This window comes from Cervus elaphus, chromosome 20 (genome assembly GCF_910594005.1).
Source record: "Cervus elaphus chromosome 20, mCerEla1.1, whole genome shotgun sequence".
NCBI lineage: Eukaryota > Metazoa > Chordata > Mammalia > Artiodactyla > Cervidae > Cervus > Cervus elaphus.
Genome location: NC_057834.1, coordinates 117,760,215 through 117,787,171, shown reverse-complemented (window position 1 = coordinate 117,787,171; position 26,957 = coordinate 117,760,215). Strand labels below are relative to the sequence as shown.

At 45.8% G+C, this 26,957-nt stretch overlaps 2 protein-coding genes across 3 annotated transcripts in view; both read right to left on the bottom strand.

Annotated features, from left to right (window-relative positions):
• The window catches only part of AGBL4 (AGBL carboxypeptidase 4), a 1,406,543-nt gene that overhangs the window by 194,233 nt on the left and 1,185,353 nt on the right, over positions 1-26,957 (bottom strand). The window lies entirely within an intron of this gene.
• BEND5 (BEN domain containing 5) overlaps positions 12,305-26,957 on the bottom strand; it is a 48,752-nt gene continuing 34,099 nt past the window's right edge. For both annotated transcript variants that reach the window (XM_043877226.1, XM_043877227.1), the window contains 2 exons: positions 22,112-22,325; positions 12,305-12,845 (listed from right to left, as the gene is read on the bottom strand). In XM_043877226.1, coding sequence (XP_043733161.1) covers positions 12,688-12,845; positions 22,112-22,325 — 372 coding nt within the window. In that variant the 3' untranslated portion in view covers positions 12,305-12,687. The remainder of the gene's footprint in view (positions 12,846-22,111; positions 22,326-26,957) is intronic.

Below are 26,957 nucleotides of genomic sequence, written 5' to 3'. Positions count from 1 at the left end.
AACACCCTCTCTCTCCCTCCACCTCAGTCACCACACTGCAGCCAGTGGGATTCCTCAGCAGCTGAACTTGGTCCCCAGAGCCCAGCACCTCAGCCTGGGACCAAGGCCCTGCCAGGATCCCAACCCTGCCCACCTTGCCAGGAGGCTCCCTCAATACCAACCTCATCTCCACTCCTTCAAACGCCTGCCTTCTTCCACCTCTTGCCCTTTGTTCACATTACACAGTGCTCACTATGAGTCAGCTACTGTTTTAAGTCCTTTATAGCAATACACTTAATGCTTCTAGGAACTGAAATTTCCATTTTATGGAGGAGGGAATGGAAGCTCAAACCAATTAAATAACTTGCCCAAGGTCACAGAGCTAAGTGGAAGATCCCTGAGTCAGACCCAAGCAGTGTGAGGTCAGATTCCTTAGACCTGTCCTCTGCCAAATCCTTTCCTCCTTTCTTGACCTGATGACAATCTATCCCAGGGGAACAAGACCAGGAAGGCCTCATAACACCCTCTGAAGGACTTTTCTCATCCCTCAAGTTCTTAAACCCTCAGGCAGAAAGAAGTTCTCTGGTCTCTGTTTTCCCACAGCTGTTGTCATCAGGGGCCGGGGTTCTAGGCAGCACTTCATTTCACCAGCACCGGACTCTGTGCCGGGCCTGGGACTCAGAGATGAACACACAGTGGTCCTTGGGGGGCTCACCATGAGAAAGACGGATGCACAATGACAATGCCGGCTGACAAGACCAACAGCGGGCATGAGAGGGTGCCACGGAGCAGGGGACAGAGGCCCCACCCAGGCCAGAGAGGGAGCGCTGAAGACCTCCTGGAGGAAGAAGGAGGTGGTCATGGACCAGAGGCAGCTGGGAAGGTTCACACAGAAGAAACAGCTTGTGTCCACGAGTGATCTAAGTTAACACATATCATGATCCCGAGGACACCAGGCATTGGAGCCACTCCAGCTTACTTGCCAGTCCTGGCTCCTCCTGGTCACAGCTGTGCCATCTTGGGTCAGTTACTCAACCTCTCTAAGCCAGTTTCCTCATCTGTGAAATGCAGGTGGTCATAGTATCTGCTTCAGAAGGTTGTGTGAGAAGTTGAGCATCATAGTAAGTGCTCAATAAATACTAGTTAATTAAACAAATATTGTCCATATCTATATCTCCTGCAACTAGCATACAGTAAGGGCTCCGCAAAGGGGTATAGAGATGAATTTACATAGTCCGGCCTTCAGTTTGCTGACAGTCTCAGGGAAAGAGACAACTAAACAGACATTACTATGCAATGCTCTGAGTGTTAAGATGCTGGGAAGGCTGGGACTGGGAGATAAGGAAGGGAGGAGATTTGGAAAACTATAGAAGGGAAGGAGTCCTTCTAGGAACTGGTGGGAAAATGTCCTTAGAGGAAATATGTGAACTGAGTCTTCAAGCCAGGGGAGGATAGGTTTACCATAGTTAATGACCCAGGCACGAATGAATGCCCATCTTGAAATAAAAGTGAGGCTCCAGGGAGACAGGACAGATTTAATGTCCCACACTTCTCTCACTCCTTAGATACCTCCATTCCTGTGCAGGGGCTTCCCTGGAGGCTCAGGCAGTAAAGAATCTGCTGCAATGCAGGAGACCTGGGTTCAATCCTTGGGTTGGGAAGATCCCCTGGAGAAGGGAATGGCTACCCACTCTTGTCTGGAGAATTCCATGGACAGAGGAGCCTGGTGGGCTACAGTCCCTGTGTAACAAAGAGTCAGACATGACTGAACAACTAACACTTTCACTTCACTTTCAATCCCATGGCAGGGGTCCTGGGCAGGGCTTCTGACCCAGTGCTGCTCTCAGCTTCTCCATGAAGCTTCCCTAGGCACATCACTTCTCCCTGCCACAGACCCAATCTGCCTCCCCCGGTCTACTTTTTCCTTTTTTCAAGGCACTTATTACCTTCTACATTCTCTTACTTACTAAGTTTACTGTTAATCTTCCTACCCATCTCATTCCACTCCCACTAGAGTTTAAGTTTTTCTGTGTTTGTCTTCACTGATATGTCTCAGGCATTTAGACTAGTGACTGACACTTAGTAGATACTCAGATATTTGTGAAATGACTAGGTGATTCCATAATTACTCATGGGGGAGCTTCTGGATACAGATGTTGGTGAGGTTAGAATATTGAATCTCTCTCCCAATTAGCTAAAGAAATGGAAACATGACCAGATCCTTGGGTACCAGATCACATATAGCCAAAAGAATGCATTCTGGGATGGTGGAAAGGGTTTGGAGCCACAGCTGAGATGTGACTTCCTGGTTGGATCCAATCAGCAATACGTCTTGGAGTGCTGGGCAAAGACTAGATACTCAACATGTTTAAGATGAATGAAGCGAGAGATGTACTGACAGACAAATCATTTCCTCACAGCCATTCTCATCTTTATGGTATAAACTCAACTGTTACATCTCAGATGTCTTCCCTGATTACATGTAGGTAGAAGAGCCCTAGTTATGAGAATAATCCAGCTCAGAGAAGGTAATCAGTGAGGAAAAGTGGGGTCTTTAGTGGAGGACCACATGGTTCTTTTCTTTTCATTGACCTAAACATTATTATTGATAACTTGGTAAAGATACAAAAGATCATATTTATATACTATAAAACTGAGAGGAAGAATAAAGCATAAAATGAAATTCCTTAAGAATCTCAAACACGCCAACATATGTATTGACAATTCACATAGGAAGAAGTTGATAAGTACTTTTGTACAGGAAGCAAATTTCCCAAACTTCTTTAAAAATTCCAAGCAGTGGTGAAGTTGTGAGAAATTGGCACATGCATGTCCACCTTGCTTGAGATGTGGCTTAATCTTTCGGAGAGCAATATAACAAATGTAGATATAACAACAACATAGAAAAGACTGTGAAAAGGTTCTTGCCCTTTAACCTAATTAGCTCACTCCTGGAAATTTAAGAAACAAACAACTATAAATGATCATGACAACATCATCTCTAGTAGTAAGAAACGAGAGACAACAAAATGTACAGTGAAGAGATAAGGAGGTAAATGTAGCCCAGTGGCTGGAAGGGTATTAAAATGGTAGCTACACACACCAGGCAGCAGAAGGGGAAATGTCTGCCATATGATGTTAAATGAACAAGGCAGGATCCTGGGAGGCTGGCTGCCTGCCATGAGCAAAGAGGTGCTTCCTTGGACAGACAGGAAGGGGCGCCTAGCAGTGAACGCGCAGTTGGACTAGGTTTTGGGGATTACGGCTGCATTTGCTTTTTTGGCTTTGGCTTTCCTTAAATTTTGTTTTGTATTTTAAACACAAATGGAAAAGAAGATCTCAACCAGCTGGAATGTTGGGCCAAAACCAATAAGATGAAATGGAACTGGGATGCATGCAAGATCCTGTATTTCATTTCAGAAATATATTTAAGAACACATGATTGAGGTGAGGAGGGTATACATAGCTGCTAAGCTGAAGAAGGGAAGAAAAAAAAGGAACAAAAAGAACCACATTTACTGCAGCCCAGAACTGGGAGGTGAGGACTGTAGGTTTGGCACGGTATTGTTACTGACTACCAGGATTGTTACTGAAACAACTGAACAACAGATAAGGCGACTGGGGCTATTACTAAAGATGCTAATTCAAGGTTAGGACACACTAATAGAGACATGCCATTCAGGAGCCAGAAATGACAACTGGCTCCTAGTTAGTACTGGTCAGACCCTTTCCAGAGCATCTAGTCCTGAATCCCAGGTTTAGTGGCACATCTGTAAGAGAGCAGTCAGGATGGATCGAATTCTTAGGATTAGGGAACTAAGAGATACTGTGCCTAGGTGCATTACTCACATTTTCTTATATAGCTCTACCTACAACCCCATGAGACAGGTATCATGGAACACAGTCTTGTCTAACTCAATGAAACTATGAGCCATGCCATGTAGGGCCACCCAAGACAGGCAGGTCATGGTGGAGAGTTCTGACAAACTGTGGTGCACTGGGAAGGGAATGGCAAACCACTTCAGTATTCTTGCCTTGAAAATCCCATGAACAGTATAAAAAGGCAAACAGATAGGACACTGAAAGAGGAACTCCCCAGGTTGGTGGGGGCCCAAAATGCTATTGGAGATCAGCGAAGAAATAACTCTAGAAAGAATAAAGAGATGAAGCCAAAGCAAAAACAACACCCAGTTGTGGATGTGACTGGTTGTGGAAGTAAAGCCCAGTGCTGTAAAGAACAATATTGCATAAGAATCCGGAATGTTACCTCCATGAATCAAGGCAAATTGGAAGTGGTCAAACAGGAGATGGCAAGAGTGAACTTCGACATTTTAGGAATCAGTGAACTAAAATGGACTGGAATGGTTGAATTTAACTCAGATGACCATTATATCTACTACTGTGGGCAAGAATCCCTTAGAAGAAATGGAGTAGCCATCACAGTCAACAAAAGAGTCCGAAATGCAGTACTTGGATGCAATCTCAAAAACGACAGAATGATCTCTGTTTCCAAGGCAAACCATTCATTATCATTCAATATCACAGTAATCTGAGTCTATGCTCTGACCAAAAATGCTGAAGAAGCTGAAGTTGAATGGTTCTGTGAAGACCTACAAGACCTTCTAGAACTAACATCCCCAAAAGATGTCCTTTTCATTATAGGGGACTGGAATGCAAAAGTAGGAAGTCAAGAAATACCTGGAGTAACACGCAAATTTAGTCTTGGAGTACAGAATGAAGTAGGGCAAAGGCTAACAGAGTTTTCCCAAGAGAACGCACTGGTCATAGCAAACACCCTCTTCCAACAACACAAGAGAAGACTCTACATATGGACATCACCAGGTGGTCAATACTGAAATCAGATTGATTATATTTTTTGCAATCAAAGATGGAGAAGCTGTATACAGTCAGCAAAAACAAGACCAGGAGCTGACTGTGGCTCAGACTGTGAACTCCTTATTGCCAAATTCAGACTTAAATTGAAGAAAGTAGGGAAAATCACTAGACCATCCAGGTATGACCTAAATCAAATAATTACGATTATACAGTGGAAGTGAGAAGTAGATTCAAGAGATTAGATCTGATAGACAGAGTGCCTGAAGAACTATGGATAGAGGTTCATGACACTGTACAGGAGGCAGGGATCGGGACCATCCCCAAGAAAAAGAAATGCAAAAAGACAAAATGGCTGTCTGAGGAGGCCTTACAAATACCTGAGAAAAGAAGAGAAGCAAAAGGCAAAGGAGAAAAGGAAATATATACCCATTTGAATGCAGAGTTCCAAAGAATAGTAAGGAGAGATAAGAAAGCCTTCCTCAGTGATCAATGCAAAGAAATCAAGGAAAACAATAGAATGGGAAAGACTGGAGATCTCTTCAAGAAAATCAGATACCAAGGGAACATTTCATGCAAAGATGGACTCAATAAAGGACAGAAATGGTATGGACCTAACAGAAGCAGAAGATATTAAGAAGAGGTGTCAAGAATACACAGAACTATACAAAAAAGATCTTCATGGCCCAGATAACCACGATGGTGAGACCATTCACCTAGAGCCAGACATCCTGGAATGTGAAGTCAAGTGGGCCTTAGGACGCATCACGACAAACAAAGCTAGTGGAGGTGATGGAATTCCAGTTGAACTATTTCAAATCCTAAAAGGTGATGCTGTGAATGTGCTGCACTCAATATGTCAGCAAATTTGGAAACCTCAGCAGTGGCCACAGGACTTGAAAAGGTCAGTTTTCATTCCAGTCCCGAAGAAAGGCAATGCCAAAGAATGTTCATACTACTGCACAGCTGCACTCATCTCACACGCTAGCAAAGTAATGCCCAAAATTCTCCAAGCCAGACTTTAACAGTATGTGAACTGTGAACTTCCAGATGTTCAAACTGCATTTAGAAAAGGCAGAGGAATCAAAGGTGAAATTTCCAATATCCACTGGATCATTGAAAAAGAAAGAGAGTTCCAGAAAAAATATCTACTTCTGTTTTATTGACTATGCCAAGGCGTTTGACTGTGTGGATCACAACAAACTGTGGAAAATTCTTCAAGAGATGGAAATGCCAGACCACCTGACCTGCCTCTTGAGAAATCTGCATGCAGGTCAGGAAGCAACAGAACTGGTCATTGAACAACAGACTGGTTCCAAATTGGAAAAGGAATACGTCAAGGCTGTATATTGTCACCTTGTTTATTTAACTTATATGCAGAGTATATCATACGAAATGTCGGGCTGGATGAAGCACAAGCTGGAATCAAGATTGCTGGGAGAAATATCAATAACCTCAGATAGGCAGATAACTTCACCCTTATGGCAGAAAGCAAAGAAGAACTAAAGAGCCTCTTGATGAAAGTGAAAGAGGAGAGGGAAAATTTGGCTTAAAGCTCAACATTCAGAAAACTAAGATCATGGCATCTGGTCCCATCACTTCATGGCAGGTAGATGGGGAAACAATGGAAACAGTGACAGACTTTATTTTCTTGGGCTCCAAAATCACTGCAGATGGTGATTGCAGCCATGAAATTAAAGGACGCTTGCCCCTTGGAAGAAAATCTATGACCAATCTAGACAGCATATTAAAAAGCAGAGACATTACTTTGCTAACAAAGGTTCATCTAGTCAAAGCTATGGTTTTTCCAGTAGTCATGTGTGGATGTGAGAGTTGGACTATAAAGAAAGCTGAGTGCTGAAGAATTGATGCTTTTGAGCTGTGGTGTTGGAGAAGACTCTTGAGAGTCCCTTGGACTGCAAGGAGATCCAACCAGTCCATCCTAAAGGAGATCAGTCCTGGGTGTTCATTGGAAGGACTGATGGTGAAACTAAAACTCCAATACTTTGGCCACCTGATTTGAAGAACTGACACACTGGAAAAGACTCTGATCTGGGATAGAGTGAAGACAGGAGGAGAGGGGGACGACGGAGGATGAGGCATTTGGATGGTGCCATGGACTCAATGGACATGAGTTTGAGTAAACTCTGGGAGTTGGTGGTGGACAGGGAGGCCTGGCGTGCTGCAGTCCATGGGATCGCAGAGTCAGACATGACTCAGTGACTGAACTGACTGAACTAAGGCAGGTATCATAGTCTCATTTTTAATATGAGAAAACTAAAGCTAAGGGAGATTGAGAAATTTTTCAACATCACATACTCATAAGTAGCAGTCAAGATCTTAACACAGGGCTATCTAAATCCAGAGTGTTCACTCTTTTTTTTTTTTTAAATTCTTTGATTTCCGGGCATCACTTTTATTTTGACAATGATTACCATGCCTGCATTTTTTTCTGGTATTCTTCTTCTTTTTTAAAAAATCTTTTGGCTACACTTCACAGCATGTGGGATCTTAGTTCCCTGACCAGGGATTGAACCAACATCTTCTGCATTGGCAGCACAGAGTCTTAACCACTGGACTGCCAGAGAAATCCCCAGAGTCATCACTATTTCCCATGCAACCTTCCCTAGGTGGGGAATGGCAGAATGGAATTCGAGCTATTTATTAGTCCACAAAGAAACAAGATTGCCTCCTTCAACTCTGCAGAGGGTTATGAGCAGAAGCATTCTGTGTGACTTCAGAGGAGAGAATTTGAGTGGGCTTAGAAGTTTCAGTCAAGTAGATTTTTAGCTAAACAGAAAAACTTCTTAGTGAAGGCAATAATTGGATGGACTGTTTGGTAGGAAGATGAATTCTTCATGCCTGGAGGAATTCCAGCAGTCTGGAAAGGCATTTGCTTTCAGTAAAGAGGACATCTGGATGGAGGACCTTGATGTTCACTTTTGACCCTTAGGTTCCATGAGCCTATGAAGCTGCTTGGCAGAAACTGATTCATCCCTTCAATAGAAGTGATGAAAAGATCTGTTGATATGTCTATTTGCAGATATAAAAGTAAAAATATGCCCAAGGTAAACAAACACATTGATCCAGAGAAAACTATATACAGAAAATGAAATGAATTCTGCTGGAAATTCTTACAAGTTAAGCTTTCAGTTTGTATAAACAAGAAACCAAATTCTGGAGAGATGTGCAGACTCAGAAATAACCAAAGGAATTAGAATGAGGTACCAATTTTCACTGTTAGGTTGGCAAAATAATTTAAAACATGGTCATGCCCATTATATGTATCAAGAATGATAGAACTTGCTATTCCTTTTGACCCAGGTAAAATGAACCTAAGAAAATGACAGAAAATATAAAGGGGAAATCTAGGCAAACAAAAATCTTCACAGATGTTTTATTTATAAACAACCTAAAAATTCAAGGAAGGGGAATGGGCTGGCTAGTGGCAGGGTAGAAGCTGAGGTGGGCAAATAAAGCTGGAAGGTGAACTGTGAGCCTAGTTGCCCAGCACAGGAAAAAGCCCATGAGTACTGAGCACTGTGGGATGAGATCAGGATGTCTGGAGGGCCAAAGGCAGGTTTGAAAGCCAAGGTCACCGTGTAAGAGGTCAGAGCAGGTCAGAGACAGGATAGGCACACACACAGGTGAGGACTGAAGGGGTGTGAGGAGAGGAAAACCAACATTAACACTGGTGGCCATTCATCCACTCTTGTTGGGGTACCTTAATTACATCCTCAGTGCTCTTAACAACCCCCAAACTAGATACTACTTTCTATAGTTTACAGATGAAGCCAGTGTTCAGAAAGCTGCAGGAACTCGCCTCAAGTGAGGTACCAGGTGTTAGAGTTGGGACCTGACCTCAGATGCATTGAACTTCTAAACTCAAGCGCATTCCATCACTGCACTGGGCCCAAGGATGCAGAGAGGACTTCTGTGGATTGGCAGCTCTGTGGGTTGGCCCCACAGCTGGCCAGGTGGTTTACCCAGCTGTAGCTTGTCCATTCACTGGGTGGATGTCCAAACTGATGCCTATACATTTCATGGAGCAGCAGGGAAATATGTTAAATAGAAAGGGAAGGATATAAACTTGATCATAAGCTACGACCACAGGTATGTAAAATACACATTTGTGTTCTTGAACGAAGGACTAGAAGAAACACATCACAATGCTTGCATCTGTGTAATTTGGAATGTTTCTCCTATTTTCCCAAAGATTTCTGTAAAGTGGTTTTCATTTTTTCATAATTTCCAAAAAAAGTCAGAATTTAGAAATGCATCTAAGAAACCCATGGGCACAGAACAGTCATTAATACTGTTATTTACCTCATCTAGAAAGTAAAAATAAGCCACGCCTTTCTGTTTGGTCTGGCAACAGAGACCCTGTGGCTGGGGCTCCTGAAGACAGGGCCCAAACCTCATCAATTCAGGCTCTGCCAACTCAGGATTGACTGTTCTGTCCTCCACGCTCACTGGCCTGTCACAGGAAGCAAAAAGAAGACTTTAAGTGCAAAAGCAAGGGGAAATCATTGACGCCTACACTGAAAGTCACCTTCTGCATCATGTCCACAGCATTTGGTGAGCATGCAAGCGTAACTTTGGACAAAGTTTGCGGGCAGATCCTCAGCTATTTAAGAGGAAATTTATTCTCAGTTTCAAATATTGCCAGGCACTTTAGAAGGTGCATGTCTTTTTACTTAGGAAATATTCTTGCTCCTTTGTTAAAGTAGGACTTCTAATGAGTCTACTAGACTGGTGTTATTCAAAACTGGCCTGGTGTGTGGTGTGCATGTTCAGTCATATCCAACTCTTTGCGACCCCCTGGACTGTAGCCAGCTAGGCTCCTCTGTCCATGGGATTTTCCAAGCAAGAATACTGGGGTGAGTTGTCGTTTCCTACCCAGGGAATGTTCCCAACCCAGGGATAGAACCCGTATCTCCTTCATTGGCAGGTGGATGGTTTACCACGGAGCCACTGGGGCAGATGTTGGCAGTAGTGTTAAAATACATATTTCCAGTTCTACCCCAGATCTACTGAATCCAGCTTTCTAAGCCAAAGCCCATGAATCTGTATTTTAAGTTCCTCAGCAAATTCTTAAGACTGGCCAAGTTTGGGAAACTCCCTGCTACACGAAATGAACTTGAGCTTTGCGTATGTACTTGAATGTAATGAAACTGTAGATCCTCATGAATGGCACTAGCATTCCCATCTCTACAAATGGCTTAAATTAATGAAACCAATTTCCATTGATTGGTTACTGATGTTGGGACTCTCCTAAACATGTTCTGAGATTATATGGCTAGATTCGCAGCCCAGATCATAATATTCCACTCAGCTTTCAGTGGAAGTAAAAGGGCAGATTTTGCCCAGATCTGGATTCTGACTCAGCTCCACTGCTGACAAGTCTGAGACCCTGGCCAAAAAGTTATTTAACCTTTTCTGAGCCCATTTCCTCTTTTGTATGAATATAAGAACAGTGGCCTTGCCCTCATATGAGTCACAGTGCATCAGGTATACAATAGGTGCTCAAAAAGTCTCAGTCTAACCAGGGTATAAAAACACCTGCTCCACTCATCCAGATTCCTCATCAGAAACAGCCCTTAAGTCCTTTCTTGTCACATCCATGTCTGATTTTATTCTGCCTTACAAGCTAAGAATCAATAACATCTGCATGGCTCTTTGAGGCTCATTTACCAGATATTAGCCTGCTACTTTTCCAGATAGTACCCAGATTACTTTCCACAACAGTGCTGAGTTAGGAATTGTTACCTCCACTTTAGAATAAACGAGCTCCAGAAGGGTCAAGTGACCTTCTGAAAAGTGGTAAAGTCATGACGTGAACTCAGACCCCACAGTCCCTCACAACCCTGTTCTGTCCCTGATGTATAAGCTGTACATTACCTAAAGCACTTCCACGTCACAGTATTTTAAACATGTATTTCCATGACTCTCGCCACACTCTCAATCTAAAAGTACCTTTAAGCAGGTATCATATCATGTTAGTCTGTGTAGGGAAATGCATGGAGCCTCTCAGTGTTTGTCATGCTGAGGGAGGAAAGGGGATAAACTCAAATATGATGTATGCTTCTCCCCAGCCTCTCACGCATTCCACACTGCTAATGCCCAAGCTGCCCCCGCTGTTTAAATGAACACATCTTAATAACAAGAAGTTATTGATTTCTACTAAGTGTCACAAACTCTGCTTACTTAATCAATTAATTTATACTAAACACTTAGAAAAGTCCTGGCACATATTAAGTATCTGTTATTGTTGTTGTCATTATTTAATTATCCACATAGCCTGCATGGTATGCATTATTTTTCTCATTGTACTGGCAAGGACTTTGAGAAATTAAGTGCATGGTCCAAGATCACATTGCTAGTCTGTGGAGAGCTGGGAAAACACCATACACGGAAATTCACACTTATACAACCTATTAGCAAGCATATAATATTTCATATCAGAGATAATTATTTTATGTACTAAAATAAAACTTCTCATAAAGGTAGCCACATCCACTATTCACCCTAATGACCCTGAGTTTTTGCTTATAGACCACCAATGATCTAATGGTTTAGTGGATAAAGCATTAGAGAAACCAGATGCCAAGTTTTCCAACCAATGCTTAAAAGTCAATAACCAGAAATGACTGCCAATATTTATTGAGCAGTACACACACACACACACACACTCACACACATATGTGTGCATGTGTATATATATGTTCTTTTTTTTTCTTTTTTTTTAATTTTCTTTCTTTTCTTTTTTATGTGTATATATATGTGTGTGTGCACATGTGTATTGCTCAGTTGTGTCCAAGTCTTTGCAACCCCATGGACTATATACATTCCACAGAACTCTCCAGGCCCAAATAGTGGAGTGGGTAGCCGTTCACTTCTCCAGGGGATCCTCCCAACCCAGGGATCGAACCTAGGCCTCCCACATTGCAGGCGGATTTTTTACCTGCTGAGCCACCAGGGAAGGCCGATGCTGACTTCAGAGGCACAGGCATTACAGAAAGGAAGTCTAAATCAACAGGAAGATCAAATGTGGTTTGATTGATTGCGCACCAGGCACTTTAGAGACGCAGGTACTGAATGAGATACAAATTATGCAACTTGAAAGATCACTTGAGATACAAGATAGGATAAATGAATCGACACCAGGTGATGTTGCCTCCAACTTCCTGAAAGTAACCCTGAACCACATCTAACATTACCATCCCCTCACACTCTTCTACAGATTGACTCAAATTATCAGGGAAGTTGAGTCTCAGATCACATTGATGGAGAGGTGACTGGACCTAGATCTGTCCCCTGAGGTAAGAGAAAGTAATCTGCTTCAAGACAGCCCTTCAGATCTGCAGACAGCAGTTACATCCGTTATGAATTTTCTTTCCTTCAGCCTGAATGTTCTGCCCCTCAAAGGACACTGGTCACATCCACTGTACACTTAATATCCATCCTTAAATAAATGAGGATAAAGATTGTCTACAGCAAAGAATTAATGAAGCTTTATTATAGAACAAAATAGAGGAACAAAGATAGAAGTCCTTGAATGGTAAAAATATCAGCTCAAATTCTTGGCCGAGTGATAGGCAACTCAGAGTCACTTCATCCCCTTCCGAAAGGACAGGATTTTCACCATCCCCAGAACAACTCTGGTGCCAGGTTGCTGCCTGAATCTCAGCAAATCCATCTGCCGTCTTTGGAGTGAGAAGTCCAAGTTCAGAACAGGCCGGCTGACCCCAGAACCCTCCTGGCTCCTGGCCCGCACACCACCATGCATGGTGGGGTCTGATCTGGACAACACCATCGCCCGCAAATCACACGCCAAGCAAGGAAAACGAGAAGGCTTTATGAAAAATCCAAAGTTTATTGCAAATTGTATTTTGCTTCCCTTCGTTCTTCATTTTTACAGGATTTATTGATATCCATGATTTTTTCACAGATGTACTTGTTGACTTTGGAGAGTCTCTGTGCAATTTCAGTTTCATCCACAGTTTCTTGTGCTATTCTGTCGTACAAACACTCTAGACAGGGAAAAGAAACAAGAAGGCCAAGGATTAATGGTGCATTCAAGTACATATCTTTACGGGAGAGAAAGGAAAATGTGCCTCCTGACATACTTCCAAAGTGCCAATTCACATAGCTGGCAAGGTTGCCTTTTAAAATTTTCAACACAAAATGTACTTAGAAAAGAGATCTACACTGTAAATTTACACTTTAAAAATAAAGATACAATGCCCATGTGACCACTCCCTGCTTAATGGGGTCCCTCTGAAGCTCCAAGACACTCCTCCCCCATCCTACCCTCTCCTCGTCCTCACCGGAGGTAACTGCTCTCCTGAATTCTTTTTCTTTTTATGTTAACACATACACACACATCTTTATGCAGATGGTGATTGCAGCCATGAAATTAAAAGACACTTGCTCCTTGGAAGAAAAGCTATGACAAACTTAGACAGCATATTAAAAAGCAGAGACATTACTTTGCCGACCAAGGTCCGTCTAGTCAAAGCTATGGTTTCTCCAGTAGTCATGTGTGGATGTGAGAGTTGGACTATAAAGAAAGCTGAACACAGAAGAATTGATGCTTTTGAACTGTAGTGTTGGAGAAGACTCTTGAGAGTCCCTTGGACTGCAAGGAGATCAAACAAGTCCATCCTAAAGGAAATCAGTCCTGAATATTCATTTGAAGGACTAATGCTGAAGCTGAAACTCCAACACTTTGGCCACCGGATGCGAAGAACTGACTCATTGAAAAAAACCCTGTTGCTGAGAAAGATTGAAGTCAGGAGGAGAAGGGGACGACAGAGGATGAGATGGTTGGACGGCATCACCAACTTGATGGACATGAGTCTGAGCAAGCTCTGGGAGTTGGTGATGGACAGGGAAGCCTAGCGTGCTGCAGTCCATGGGGTCGAAAAGAGTTGGACACGACTGAGAGACTGAACTGACTGACTGACACATCTTTAAATAACACATTGTCTACTCTTCCCCTGTTTTGAACTTTTTACAAGTGTCTCCCTACTCTGTATATCCATCTGACTTTCTTTCTTTTCACTCAATGTTGAGAGTTACCCATGCTGAAGTGTAAGTATAGCTGCAGGTCATTTATTTTCACTGATGAGTAGTGTTCTATCATCCGACTAACCTACCACTGACTGAACCACTTTACTGTCAGTGAATACTTGGATTGTTTGCTATGTTCTGCAATTACAGGCACTCAGGCCGTGTGTCCTGGGGCAGATGGACAGGAAATGCCCAGTACGGGCCTTGGCCGGACCTGCCTGGCGTTAGAGTGCATGCACACCGAATTCTGAAGGCTTCCTGGTGGCTCAGCAGCTCAGCTGGTAAAGAATCAACCTGCTGACATAAGAGACATGGGTTCCATCCGTGAACTGGGAAGTCCCCCTGGACTAGGAAATGGCAACCCACACCAGTATTCTTCCCTGGAAAATTCTATGAATAGAGGAGCCTGGTGGGCTACAGCCCATGGGGTCACATGGGCTGTGTGTGTGTCTGTGTGTGTGTGTCTGTGTGTGTCTGTGTCTGTGCACACTCAGTCATGTCGGACTTTGTGACCCACCTGGTGGGTGTGAAGTGGTGCCTCAGGGAGGTGATTACTAATGAGACTGAGGACAGCCACTTGCACTGACTTGGCCGTTTGCTGAGGTGAGGCAGAGAGTGAGCCTCAGACAGAATCTGACTGAGGCCTGACGGTGGCCTACTTCCTAGCCTGGGGACCTGAGGCAAATCATTGCCCTAGATTCCTCACCTACGAAACAAGGATAAGAAACCACATGTGATCTTTTTTAAGGCTGCCATGAAGGATGTGATACAAACATTTTGCAATTTGCAAGATTTTGTCACACTGTAAGGAACCCTTACCTGTATGGGGCTGTCACAGTTATTTTATGTATATGCCACTGTTTGCTCCCAGGGTCTAGGACAGTGCTTGGCACAGGGGCAAGAGTAAGTAAATGCCTGCTAAATGAATAAATGGATGCATGAATGTTTTTCTAAGGAAACCTGAGGGGACATGATGATTCTGCCCATAAGGGGACTACGGCTGTGAGTGGGGAATGAACCACTGGGGTATATAGTCCTGAGCAATGATTTTTAACTTTGTTGCACCTGATCCTCCTTGTCTATAAAATAGGAATGGCAACCCAGTCTCGAGGAACTGCTAGGGAGGATGAACAAAGTCTTCCCTGGAGGAGGAGATGGCAACCCACTCTGTATTCTTGCTTGGAAAATTCCACGGACAGAGGAGCGTGGTGGGCTCCCGTCCATGGGGTCACAGTCAGACAGGACTGGGCACACACTCTTGCACACACATGAAGTCTCGTCTACCAGGCCAGCACAGAGCGGGCAATCCTGTCAGTGGTGCAGAGCGTCAACACCGGCAGGAATCACGGAGACTAACTTGTGCTAACTCCTCCACCCACAGGAGACAAGACCGAAGCCTGGAGAGCAGTTAAGTGCGGGCAAGATCCCTCGTGGTCTCTGCTCTGAGCCCTTCCCTGGGCACACAGCCAGCCTGCCTCCTGCTGCATTCAGGCTGCGGGTGTGTGTGCTGTAGGCCTTCTTTCTCTGAAGCACGTCTCCTCCCTGTGGAGAAGGCTTTAAAAGCTTTCAGCTGACCTTCACTACTTCCTGACCAACCTGCACTTTGTCTTGTGCTGGCCTTTCTACCGTGACTGAGACGAGAAGGCAGGTAGCCTTGTCTCTCCAGTCCTACCTCTGCTGACTCCACGTCCCACCCCACTCCCGGCTGGCCCACAAATCAGTCTTTGCTCATCTCCTCCCCAATTACCCTGGCCTTGTCCTTCACCTGACTAAATCCCACTCATTCTTCTAGATTCATTCATCTTGGAATCTCCCAGGTTGAGCCAGAGACCCCACTCTGCCTACACTCTTGGTGCTCCAGACTCATCTGGGTTGTTCCCTATCAAATCCTGACCACAATCCAATAAAACTGTGACCACGCTGTCTCTCCTGCAAACTAGAACCCTGGGGGTTCCCTCTCCAGCCCCGGGCCAGGGTAAGGCAGACAACTGCAGTGATGTTGCTGGAACCTGAATCACATGAGGGGTGTCTCCAAGTTCAGGGATTCGAATCTGGCTCTAACCCTAGTTGCTGGGCCACCTCGAGTGGGAACCTCCCTGGGTCTCAGTCTCACGGTCTGAAAGCAGGTCAAATCTGATCATCTAAGGAGATTCTTCCAGCTCCAGGGCTCTAGTTCTCTGGAAGGTAACAGGGTGGGTGAAGAGGCAAAGGAGAGAGGAGGGGGCAGGGGAGTGGGTGTGCTGGCCCTGAGAAGAAGCAGGAGGAGAAACAGGCAGATGGAGGAAGATTTCCAGAGCGGCCTCCACAGAATACCAATCACTCTCATTTCCTGGGGGTAAGAGCACTGAATGGCCCCCGAGGTTGATTAAAAGGCTTTCGTTAGGCTCCAGATATTAATCACCTGCAGTTGCCGGGAATGTCTCCCTCTGCGAGGGAGCGTTTGAGATTATTGCTTAATTAACAAGGTTTATAACAGCGTTAATGTGTCCTATTAAAAAAGTTATAAAAATTAACCAGAACTCAACGCTGTGGCTCATTTGAAAACTGAGACAGTCTGCAAAAGGTCATTTGACCTTAATAAGGGTTTAACTGTCATTCTGGAGCTTGTCATTACAGCGAGACGCCCCTCCAGCCCTCCTGCTTTCACCTTTCTAAAGCGGTGTCAGCATTCACCCCATTCCCCAGCTACCTGGTGAAGAATGACTTTCAAACCCAACAGAAGAAAAAGTCCTCACCAACCCTGTGAGCACCAAGGCTTTTGTCATTTTGACATGTCCAATGTGAGTAAATGTGGTAAAGTCATACAAAACAAACATAAACGATCTCAGTCCAGAAGACAGCCTGCATGGGAAGAACCAGTCAAATGCCACCTCAAATAATTAGGCTAAAAACGGTGAGTGCATGCTGCAATGGAGACAGACTTCAAACCTGCTGGGCTGTAGTTTAAAAAAAACAAAAACAAAAAAAAACAAAAAACAAATTGACATTGTACTTCAGTAAGACAAGAAACCCCTGGAGACCTGGGGAAGCCTGAAAGCCCACTTCAGCTCAGCTCTGATCGAACCAGATGTATGGCCTTGGGTAAGTCAATTTCCCTCTTATTCACTGGTATGGCAAGTATTATGGGCTCTAAAGGGTTATTTGACCAGGTACCTAGGAGGCAAAGATACAGACAGAAGAGGACAGAGGCAGGCGCAAGGTGCCCTAGGACACACAACAGAAGCGTCCCCCTACCCTGAGAGGTCAGGGAAGGCTTCCTGAAGGAAGTTTCTCCTAAGCGCACCTGGGCAGTGAGCAACAGCTGGGTGGGCAGAGCAGCCCAGGTGTCAGGTGGGCAGTCTGACCTATGCTTCTGGTGCCAGACATAGCATCTGCAAACTCCCTAATGTGAGAGAGGACAAGGCTTGTTGGAGCACAGCCTCTCATTATAGTAAGAACTTACAGTTCAAGGGCAACATGCTAAAAAAATAAGCTGGAGCTCCAGGCCAGGGGCCAGATTATGGTGCTTTTATGACACGTTAAGAAGCTTCTCAGGTGACTCTGATAGTAAAGAATCTGCCTGCCAAAGCAGAAGACGTGAGTTTGATCCCTGGGTTGGGAAGACCCCCTGAGTAGGAAATGGCAAGTTGCTTCAGTATTCTTGCGTAGAAAATTTCAAACACAGAGGAGCCTGATGGGCTACAGTCCATGGAGTCTCAAAGACTGAGCATATATAAGAAGTTTACCCTTTAATAATGGGCACCAGGTGTCGGGGTGGTGGTAACAGGATCATACTTGGTTTTGGAATGATCACTCTGATTACATATAAAGAGAGGAGTCTGGAAGCTGCTGGGGTAAGCCAGGGGAGAAAAGAAAGCGGCAATGGGTATGGAGAGAAGCAGATGGTTTAAAAGGTATCTAGGGGTAGAACTGATGGAGAGTGAGCTGAACAAGGAGTGCGGAATGAGGCATCTCTGGGTCCTGGGAAGGTGGTGGTGTGTCCTTCATCATGACGGTGAACACAGGTCAGAGGCTCTGGGGTGAAAGAAGAGGAGAGCAGTGAGGGGTGTAGATGTGCAGGTGTAATGCAGACATCCAGGAGGAGATGACCAGTGGCACCTGAATGTAAGGATCAGGAACCTCAAAGTGTGAACTGAGGTCAAATATATATTTGCCATCAGTCACTGATTCAACAAATATTATTAAGCACTTATAACATACTGGCCCTGAGCAAGAATCTCATAGAGCTCAAGTTTTCATGGGGGTGGGGAAGAATGTCAGTCATCAAGCAAATAAATAAATAAGAAATGCAGTGCAGACTTTAGGGAGGGTGATGTGTTAAAAGAGCGATGGCAAGGCTACTTCATCAGCCTGGACAGTTGGAAGTCAAGGACTTGGACTTGGAAGTCAAGGCCTCTCTGAATGACACAGAGGCAGAGTGTGCAGACCAGAGGAAGGGTGCGGCAAGAAGTGGGGACAGGAATGAACTGGGAGAGGACATCAGAGGTTAGAGAGCAGTGGGAACTGGGAAGTGTGGTGTGAGACGAGGCCGGAGGGGTCACTGGAGGCAGATCACCAGGCAGCGGCCAAGATGATGAATGTGGATTTCAACCCTGGGCCGTGTGCACGCCGGGGTCAATGGGAACCAAGCGGAGTGAGAGCAGCAGAGGTTAGCTTTGTGGAGGGAGAGGGAGGAGGGCTGGAGATGGAGGAGAGGGCAGGGGAAAGGAGCCCACAACGGGGATGAGAAGCCACAGGCAGGAGGAGACCTGAGCGGGCAGGATGGGTTTCTCAGTGAAGGAGGAGCAGTCACACACGCTGGGGAGGAGGTGGAGTCCTGCCCTGGAGGGGTGAAGAGGAGCCGGAGGGAAGCTTGGCAAGGATAGACCATGCAGAGGGCTGGAGCGGAAGCCAGACATTGCTAGTGCATGCGGGCCGTGAGTGTCGGCAAGGCAACTCTTTCGGGAAACCTGGATGTGAAAAGGAAGACAGGGCCGCAGCTGGGTGGTGGAGGTGGCCTGGGGGAGTGCTTTGCTTGCTTCTCTAAGAAATGAGTGACCAAAGTATATTTAAATGGCACGGGGAAGGAACCAACCGAGTGGGAGGAATAACGTACTCAGGAAGGCAGGTGGGCTGAAATTTAGAAAGAGAGAATGACCAGTCCCAAATAAGACAAGGAAACTCTTCTTTTGGACATGAGGCATAAAACTGGGGAGTCCAGGTAAGTTTGTAGATGTGGTGGATCTAAGCTGTGGGATTTCTTTCTCTTTTCTCTGTGAAGGAGGAGACAAGGTCATCTTTTGAAAAAAGAGGTGTGGACTCTCATAGGAAAAATAGAGAAGCTTTAAAGAGGGTTTGGAAAATTGAGTTGGATGAGTGAGGGAAACTTGGAGGGCGTGGCCTGTGGGGCTGAAGACAGTAAGTCTGTAATGGCCTCAAGCCATATGGCTAAGGTGTTTTCTTCTAGATTGTCCCTTAGTACTAGGGACCAGATCAGCTACAAAGAACATCAATCTGCCTGGGGTCCAAAGCACATAAATAATGTCTCTGTGTCCACTGGGCAGCCGGGGTAAGGGCTATGATCCTGCCGTTACACGTGGACACATCAAGCATCTACCTGGTATGAGCACTGCTCGGGGCCTGGGGAAACAAAATTGAACAGAACTGGGGTCAGCTCAGAGTTAAGGCAAAGCAGAGCTGGGGCCCAACCCCAAGCTTTTGATACTCCTTTCCAATTTCTGTTTTCCATTGGCTCTCACTGGGAGCAGTCGGGAGGGGCCGAAAGTTGAAAAGCACTGAGCGATCGTGAACTTCAATGATATGACCATCACGAAGTCAGGCCAGCCCTATGGCGCAGCTCAGGAAAGAATGGCAATTTGTTTTCACACCTCCAGCGTAACTGTAACCCAAGCTATCAAACAGCCCTCTTAACCATCTGAGAGGTAAGTGTTCAGCTGAGGACACTGGACATGGAGGGAAATTGGTTCACAAGAAACCGTGTGAACAGTCAATCGGGGGATGTCTTGCAGGTCTCAGGATGGTGTTTGTTCAGCCCTCCCTGACTGAGCTACCAGAGGGTCAGGTCCTGTATAAGGCAAGGAGGACATAGGTGAGTTTGACACAGTCACACTAATGTCCGAGGCAGACACATGGCAGATGACTTTATACCATGGCGTGACAGTGATAGGGAACCTGCTGAGTCACATTCCAACGAGTGGAACAGAATCAGAGGTTGGCCACCCCTTGGGGAGGCGGGGCTGTGTCCCCAGGAAGGACGCTTTCTCAGGGAGACCCCCTAAATTAGCCTCCATCATTTCAGACAGTGGGCAGACTACAGGTTACCTCTGCTTGTCTAAAAATAAGTTTCTGCCTAAATCAATTAATCATGAATCAGCCATCCAGGGAGGCAGCTGAGCTCCAGAACAAACCCCAGATCAGAGTCAGCCAGGTGGGTTTCAATCCAGGCTCTGAAACCTGGTAGCCACGACTTCTAGTTGGTCACCTAATCTCTCTGTGTCTTGACATCTGGACCTCCAAAATACACCCTGCAACTGACCATTTCCCTCTGTCCCCACTGCCCTGACCTCAGTCTATGGTACCACTGCATCAGCCTCCCACTGGCGTCCCATTGAGTCCCTCCCACTGAAGACTCCATACTATCTTTCTCCTGTAAGAAGAGTAAATCAAGCCACTCATCGCCGTCTTCAAGGCCCAAGACCATCCCTTGCCCACCACCCTGGCCTCAGTCTCCCTGCACTCATGACTCTGCAGCTGCCTGGGTCTTCTTCACCCCTTGAGCATGCTGGCTTTTGAACCTGTTATTTATTCTGCCTCTTTCACGCCCCCTCGGAACCACACAGGACTGCTTTCTCCACATCCAGTTCCCAGCTCGAAACCACCTCTTCGAATAGGTCTTCTCCACCCACCACAGCTAACATGGCTACTGTCTCACTCAGATATACATCACAGCCTTTCATCAATACCTGAAATTATCTGATTTGTTCGTGGACATATTTGTTGTCTGCTCTACAACCTGGCACAAGGCCTGTTCGAAATGCACATGCTGACTGGTTGAGTCTTACTTTCTTCATCAAAACCTTGCAGCTGGACACTTAAAGAGAAGAGAGGTTAGGAGTACAGCTTCTGAAGCCAGCCCTCCTGGCTAGGACTCCTGGCTCTAGTCCTGAAACTGTGTAATCCGGGCAAGTTACTTAACATCACTGTGTCTAGTTTCCACATCAAAAACAGGGATAATATTAGCAGCCAACAGAAGGGAGAGTTATGTGTTATGAAGATTAAATGAGTTAATATATGTAAAAGAATTTTTAACATAGAATCATAAAAAAACAAGGACCTGAAACATCGTAGGTGCTCAGAATAATTAGCAATTATTATATTTTCCCTGCTCCCGTGTACTTTCCTGTCTCTGTAATTTGCATTCTCTGTACTATAACTAGCTTTTCTGTGTTCACCTTTCCCATGAGACTCTGAGCTCCTTGCAGATGGAGACTGTCTTAGCCCTTTCTAAGTCCTCCATACATGGTAGAGTCTGGTAAAGAATAAGAGCTTAGTGAACAGATGGAGAACAGGTGGGAGAGACAGAAGAGAGAAAGAAGGAAGAGGAAAGAGAGAGGAGAAAGGAAGGCAGGAGGGAAGGAAAATGACAGTCCAGGTTAGAGACAGAGAGTCCGCCTCTTTGCCTTCCCTCCAAACCCTCCCAACCCCCAGAAAAGAAGCTCAGTCTAGCACCCTTTGGCTGGTCTTCATCTCACTAAGTACTCCAGGCGCGACGCTAGGACCCCCAGGAGCTGGTGCCCTAGCCTCGACCTTCATGCGCTCTACACAGCAGCCTCCTTTCCCAGCCCCACACCTTTGTGCAGAGCACCTCTCTTTAAACATCTGCGTCCCCATGTCTGGTCGGTCCTTCAAAGCCCACTTCAGTGACCCACTTCCCAGGAACCCTCCCTGATTTCCCAGCCAGGGGTGTCCTGCCCTCCTGAGAACCCCCTTCTGTCCCTCTTGCATGCGAGCTCCTTGAACCGCACTCGTGTCTACAGCTCGTTTGCCCTGTTAGATGTGAGCGCTCTCAGGACCAGGTCCGTATCTGCTCCTGAGCTCCTGTGCCCAGGCCAGGCCCCGGCACGGGGAGGCTTCAGCAAGCGTGCTGAACTGAAACGGGCCCCGAACGCTCCTGACAGAGGTGAGGGCAGGATCTCGGTCACTGCGTCTCCGGCGCAGGACTCACCTCTGACGATGCTTAGTTTGTGGGGTGAGAGGGGTGGCTTAGGGACTGCATCTTTCTTTTTTTTTGTGGCAACTCCCGTGACGCTTCTGTTCTTCAGAACGTCTGTGCCCCAAATCATGACTGCCAGGTTCTTCGTGTACTTGGAGTCTCCTTGCGTGACCTGCAGCTGGTGCCATTTCTCCTCATCAACCCAAATCCCGCTTCCCAGATGGACCTGGAAGGGGTAAGAACATAAGCGAGCACCGGTTTAGTCGGACAGGATGGTGGCGGGAAGCTTTTCCTGTCCTTTAAGACACTGCTGCGCAACTGCAAGAGATCTGCGCCATAAATACCAATTACCTTTCTTTCAGGGAAATAATAATCCTCATTTACTGAACACCTGTGTTGTGCCAGGCCTTACGCTAGTGCTTTATATCCCCTCTCTCGGATCTCCACAGCCACCCTGGAAGGAAGGTGTTGGGGCACTATTTTCATTTCAGGTAAGAAAAACCTGGTTGGGAGAGGTGCAGCCACCTTTGAAAAGTCACTCAACGATGAAGTTGCAGAGTGGATTTGTGTTGTCTGGGTGGGGTTCCCCAGGTGACTCCAGGGTACAGTGGGGTGTGGCGGCCATAGCCGCTGGAGTGGGGAGGGAACCCGCCCGGAGGGAACCTGCCCAGGTCCTGCCACTCGCGGAGTGTGTGCATGTTCTTTCTGTCTCTGGCTTCAGTTTTCGGGAACTGAGCAGGGAGAACTAGATTTCAGCTAAGTTCCTTCTGGCTCAGAAGACCTATGATTTTAACAAATTAAACACAACCACTGTGTCCTTGGTCTGATTCTGATGGCACACAGAACAAAACGCAACCTTCTGCTCCTTATAAGGGAAGCGCTCAAAGTTTCAGAGTAGAGTCCATAAACACAGATGTCCCAGAATAATCTAGCAAGGAGCTCTGAGGTTTCCTTTTCCTTTCTGGCTCTTTTAACAACTTAAAAACCATTTGCTGATGTTAATCATTTAAAAATGAAGTTCTGACTTAGACCTTGCCATTCATGCCGCGTTTCTACCGAGTCCACGGAGGGTGGATGTGGCCTCTGTGGGAACAGTGGGAGAGGCAGCCGCTGATGAGTTAAATTTTCTGGGGGGGCTGGAAAGTCCCTGCCAAGGTCCTTGTCTTCAGAGACCGTCAGTCGTGGACCTTGCATGGTCAGGAGATATCCTGGGGGAGTCCTGGTCTGAGAGACAGAATACACACAGCCAGACTGACAGCGGACTGGCAGGACTCAGGGTTCAGACATATCTGAAGAGCTCTCTACTGAAGATCGACTTGGAAAGCACAGTGGGCATGCACAGATGGGTAGACAGGTCAGCCAGCAACGCTTCTTCCTTCACCAATTACTGGCATTTTCAGACCATGAACAAGAAAAAAACAGAGCAACACAGCCCACCCACGAATGTGAGTAGGTAAACAATCTAACATTGCCACATCCAACTTCACTTCCTTTTGCTCGAAAGATCATTCAGACCTCTGCAGGCACCGTATCAGATAACCAGATCCACCTGGCCTCCCTGCGCTGCAAACCTCAGTGCTGCGACTCTGCCCACATAGCTCAAGAAGATAAGCAGCCCTGGAGTGAGATGTGCTGGCCTGGGGCCACTGGGCGACATCCACCCAAGGTCGAGTCTGGCCTTTCCTCTGCAGCCTCAACTGCAGGTGGGCAGTCCGTGTACCCGATCAGGCCTGCTGGCGACTAGCTCCCTCCTGCTCCCTGTTGGACCCCAAGTCACCTCCCTGGATGACTCTCTGTGGCTACCCACGCAAGCTTCCTGAGATAGGAGGAAACAAGGGATGCGAATTAGATTAAACACTGAATCAGAACCCTTGGAGATGGAGGGCAACTTCGAGTTTCCAAAGATCTTTGCTCTTTTCTACTCAAGCCTTGTTTTCCTACAACCTTTCAATTTACTGTTCTTTAAAGAGAGGTGGTAGTCATCTTGGTCAATGTTCTTCTACAAGAGAAAGGGGACACTAATATTTTTTTGAGTACCCATTATGAACTAGGTCTTGCACTCTTAATTTAGTTATAAACATAATGACCTTAAGAGATGGAAATAGGTAGAAATATTTACAGACAGGGACAGAGATTCAGAAGGAGTAATTCGTTTTCCTAAGACATACTATCAGAAAATTTTGGAATCAAGGTTCACCTCTAAATCCGTACGACCCTGCAGCCCACACTCTCTTGGCCTCCTGCTGCTGCCAGTGGCATGGTGGTGCCGACGTGGTGGAAACACAGCAGATTTATGTTCATCTGGCCTTCCTCCGGAGCCTCCCTCTGCACCTGTCCAACCACTTTGCCGGCCAGCACCCACTGTGGGTCACACTGCAGTCAGGGAAACCTGGAGAAAAGCCACTGGCTGGCCTTCCTGTCCCCAATCCCTGCCCCGACCAACCCACGCTGTAAACACTGCCAGATCAATTCCCTAAAACACAGCTTTCCTTCTTTGACTAGATGACTTCCACAGTCTTTCAACTGTGTTTTTATGTTAACCCTCTGGAATCTTGAATGGCCCCCTGTTTTCTGTCACATCAAATGCAACGTCCTCAGTCAGTTTTAAAGGTCCTCTAGAATCCTGTTTCCATTCAACCTATTAAGCATAGCATGTCTACCACTCAACGATGTCCCTAAATTCACTCATTTTCTCCTACGTCCAGTGTCTGGTGACAGAAGGACAGGCTCTAGAGTCTCCTCTCTGTGTGAATCCGAGCCCTTCTACCTACCAGCTGGGTATCTTGGGCTAGTCACTGTACCTCTCTGAGCCTTTCTTTTCTCAGCTGTAAAAGGCAGATCACCACCTGAATAAAGAGCTATTTTGAAGATAAGTGAGATACCATGAGAACAATATCAGGAGGGTAGCACACAACCCTAAACTGTTACTTTTGCTGCCTTCTTTCTCCCATCTATGTCTCTGTTCATGCCTCTCCCGCACCCAGGGATGAAAGCCTTCCCTTACATCTCCTTAAGCCTGACAATCTTTTAAACCCCAGCCCCCAATGAAAGAAAACCTCCTTCACTACTCCTGGGCTAAGTTCCATCCACTCTGAATTTCTAACTTACTAAGAGCCCTCACTACCTTCGCAGTCCATCTCCATGGGGAGAGGTCCAGGATTTGCCTCTTTCGTCCCCTACAAAGTGGCCCAGACTAGTCTGAACACAAAGCTGTAAGAAACTGATGCACATATTTAATATGTCTTAATGGCACTGGCTTTCAGTTCAGATGAGCTGCTGTTCCTTGAAGAAGAAAATATATTCTGACATGCACTCGAGTACAAGGCCAGCTATGCAGCACAGAAAGAAACAGCCTTGAGTTAAGACTGATCATAGGAATAGGCTGGGGCATTTGGGACAAGGGTTCCTGAGGTCAACAGAACTCAGGGTCACCTGGAGCAACGCCCCGCTTTCAAGGATGTAGCAGAACAGGCTGGAAAGGGCACCAGCCTGAGAGCCGGGCGACCTGGCCTCTACTTTTTGCCTGCCTCTTCTCTGGTGTACAGCTGTAGACAAGCCCCTCTTCTGGATGTATTTCCCTATCCATCCCGCGTATAAATTAGACTATTCAAACTTTGATGGCCTTTGAAGCTTTACGATTCAATGAGTTTTTGAAATAAAATATCTTAAGACAAAGAAAAGAGATGCGCTTGAGCCAAATCAGAAAGTAACTTTTATGGCAAGCCCTTATTCACATAAACCACAGTTCACTATTGGACTGAAATGTCAGCCTTAACGCTTTCAAGGGAGGTTATTAAAAATACGGCATCTGGTAGGATGGGACTTGATCAAAGAATGCCTTTGTGAAATGTTTTGGAGGACAAAATTAGTTTCCTACTAGGAAACGGATCTCATTCCCATGCTCTGGGCGTCACAGAGAATGAGGCAGAAAGAAGGAAGGGTCTGAAATGACAGCAGAGCCAAGAATAATAATGACTACTTCTGGGATGTGGGGGATTGTTCTAAGCAAGCTGCCGTGCATTTCCAGGATGTCTGCTTCCTTTCCCTCCCTTAATCAATTCCTTTGACTATAAATTGGTAGAAACAAAAGCCAGTTAGTTTTATAGCAACATATGGGCCATAATCAAGGATAAAACAAACTTGGCACTTTCAAGATAGGTTGTGCAGCTTGAGTATGAAAAAAATCAAATGACAATTGAGAGACACAATTTCCTGGAGGGAAAATGATCCTTTCAAAAGAGACCCTCATAATGCCCAGAAACTGTCCACCAGTCTTTAAAGCAAGAGAGAAATAGATTTCTCTTAGAAGCTACTTTAAGAAAAAGTCTATAGTCATTCCACTACGTGATTGTGCCTAAAAAGAAATCAACTAAGACAGAAAAGTCTCTTCTTCATCTCTAATTACTGAAGGTTCACCAAAGTTAGATACACAGTTTAAGTCATTTTTAATGACTATGGAGAGCACTAATCTGATCCCACCTGAGGCCCAGAGAAGGGAAGCCCCCACTCAGAGTCACACAAGTAGGACAGAGTTAAGCTTAAACTCAGGCTCCAGGCTGCCTACTTCCACTCTGTCATGACACCTCTTCCCAGCAAAACAGATTCTTAAAGCCTGTAGGTTGCAGCAAGGCAGGACAGAACAGGCCTATGGTTTGACCCATCAGTTCTGCCTCTGCAGGGGAGGAAGTGCTCTGAGGGAGTCGAGGGCACATGGATAGAAAGAGGAGGGCAGCATATCCAAGGGAGCCCTAAAGACCAACAAGTTTCATTTCCTTGGCTTGACAATGCTTGCTTTGGCTCAGCCTGGCCAGCTGCAGGGATATATCTGGAGAAGCCCAAATAAAACAACCTTTCCTTT